Below are 2,341 nucleotides of genomic sequence, written 5' to 3'. Positions count from 1 at the left end.
GTGGCGATGACAGGCCCAAACGCCGTAGCCAAACTACAAGACGGCACGTACCGGGCCCATGTTCAATAGGGGTGTCCCTACCATAAAATCCGTCCAGCGCGACCGCTACATACCGCCCACCTTGAACTAACCGAGTTCAATAAAACAAACAATGCCCTAATCTGACGGACAGAGTCTGCGGTAGTAATCCAATAACCAAAACGTGAACAAGTAAAACTATGATTTAAGACAGCTAATAAATTAGAACAGAACAAATAATTGTACGCAAAGTAAAATACTATTTGTGGCGATTGACGCGAATAAACGCACGATTGAAGAAACTAAGGAAAATGAGAACAGCGTAACGCAAGAGATTATAAATTAGATATAAGAAAGAAAACAAACAATAGCAAGCTTACAAAAATTACCGAATGATAAGACAATCTAAAATACCTAAACGTATTTAATACTAGAAACGCAAATAAATCACACAATAGAACACAATGGAGATTAAACAATATGTACAGACGAACGAAGAAGTGCGCATTACGCAACAGAATCGGGTGGTTGTATTGCCTCGGGTAAAATGCAAATCTTCGTAACGGGTCTCTTGTAGACACCGTTTGCAGTTCGGAGGGAGACCACCCTGGTGATGCCGTCATGACCAGGATGCAGCTCGGTGATGCGGCCCAAAAGCCACTTCATGGGAGGCAAATTCTCCTCCTTAACCAATACCACGGTCCCAATCCTGAGTACGTCAGGGGAGCCGACCTTCCATTTCTTCCGCTGTTGAAGCTCATGAAGGTAATCCTGCTGCCACCTCTTCCAGAAATGCTGTAACATCTGCTGCAACAGCTGGTAACGATTTAGCCGATTCTGAGCTAAATCAGTGAGATCAGGTTGCGGGAATGACGTCAGCGCGTCTCCAATCAGAAAATGACCAGGGGTTAAAGGATTGAGATCCGAGGGATCGCTGGACATCGGGTGGAGGGGACGCGAGTTTAGCACTGCTTCAATTTGCGCCAATATGGTGGAAAACTCTTCAAATGTTAGTCGTTGCTCACCAATTACCCGTTTTAGATGTAATTTGACAGATCTAATTCCCCTCTCCCACAACCCGCCAAAATGAGGAGCATATGGCGGAATGAAGTGCCATTCTTTTCGTTCCTTTGTGCAAGCATCCATGATGGCATTCCTATGATCGCTTTTACTGAATAATTCGCCCAACTCGTTCAATTCGTTAGATGCGCCTACAAAATTTTTGCCATTGTCCGAATATATGAGGTTGCATCTACCGCGGCGAGAAATAAATCTATGCAAGCACCTTATGAAGGCGTCGGTTGACAATTCCGTGGCCAGCTCGATATGCACGGCTTTGGTTACTAAACAAATAAATAGAGAAATATATGCCTTTCGAGAAGTACGACCGCGTCCCGAATCCTTTATTAGGAATGGACCGGCATAATCTACCCCGCAGGTAGAGAAGGCACGCGACGGCGCACAGTGGGCTGGATCGAGAAATTTAGTGACATCTTGTTATAACTCTTGAACCATAAGAGATATCGGGATGAAATTTGCACTAAAATTCATTTAAAAAATAGTGAATTTTAACTGTAAACAAATAAAATTTTTTCTATTTTATTAAACAATAATTGTTAATTAATTTTCATTGAATTTTTGTATTAAAATAAAATTGTTTAAGTATAATCTTCCAAACTATTTTTTACTTACTAAATATGTATTTTATATTTACATTTCATACATGTAATGTTTTATAGAATACGTAAAATATAAATTCAAGAAATCTTTTTATAATCAACGCATACAAAATGTACTGAGGAGGTAAAAACGTCTCACAAGCGTGTCAAAAGATATTTTTTATAATAATTTATAATGATTATAAATAATTTTTCAATTTAATTGTTTTAAAATCATGTCTATTCTATATATTACGACCTTTGTTATTTCGTATTATTTCATGTATGTGTAATGTGTTTATAAAAGATAAAAATATCAACAAAAAGATAACAAATATAAAAGATAATCCAATTATCTTACCAAAACGTTTTTAAATTGATGGTAACTGGTAAACTTTTGGTCAATTTGTTTAGTAATAATAATAATAATAATTAGAGGACCTAACGGCACCTAATCGGATAAGTCAGATCATTTTCATTGGACCTTCCTCTACATATCCCCACAAAAATCATATCCGAACCGATCCGATATTGGAAATTATGATTGTTTAAAGTTATCGAGACGTGCCACCTGACGCATAGCAACTCACATATAGTACTTAAATACCATCCAAATATGAATATTTTTGCAATTGCATTGAAAGTTCGTACCTACTTAAAACAAG

General features: G+C 37.7%; 1 protein-coding gene across 1 annotated transcript; it reads right to left on the bottom strand.

Moving 5' to 3' along the window:
• Positions 1 to 525: 525 nt before the first annotated feature.
• LOC143219847 (uncharacterized) lies at positions 526 to 1,361 on the bottom strand (the record flags this gene model as incomplete). Its single annotated transcript, XM_076445657.1, has 1 exon — positions 526 to 1,361. A coding segment is annotated over one exon (836 nt), but the record flags the coding sequence as incomplete, so codon positions are not given.
• Between the last annotated feature and the right edge of the window lie 980 nt (positions 1,362 to 2,341).

The sequence above is a fragment of the Lasioglossum baleicum genome, unplaced genomic scaffold (genome assembly GCF_051020765.1).
Source record: "Lasioglossum baleicum unplaced genomic scaffold, iyLasBale1 scaffold0076, whole genome shotgun sequence".
NCBI classification, from domain to species: Eukaryota; Metazoa; Arthropoda; class Insecta; order Hymenoptera; family Halictidae; genus Lasioglossum; species Lasioglossum baleicum.
The sequence above is the reverse complement of the archived record's forward strand: the minus strand, read 5'-3'. Positions and strand labels throughout refer to the sequence as shown.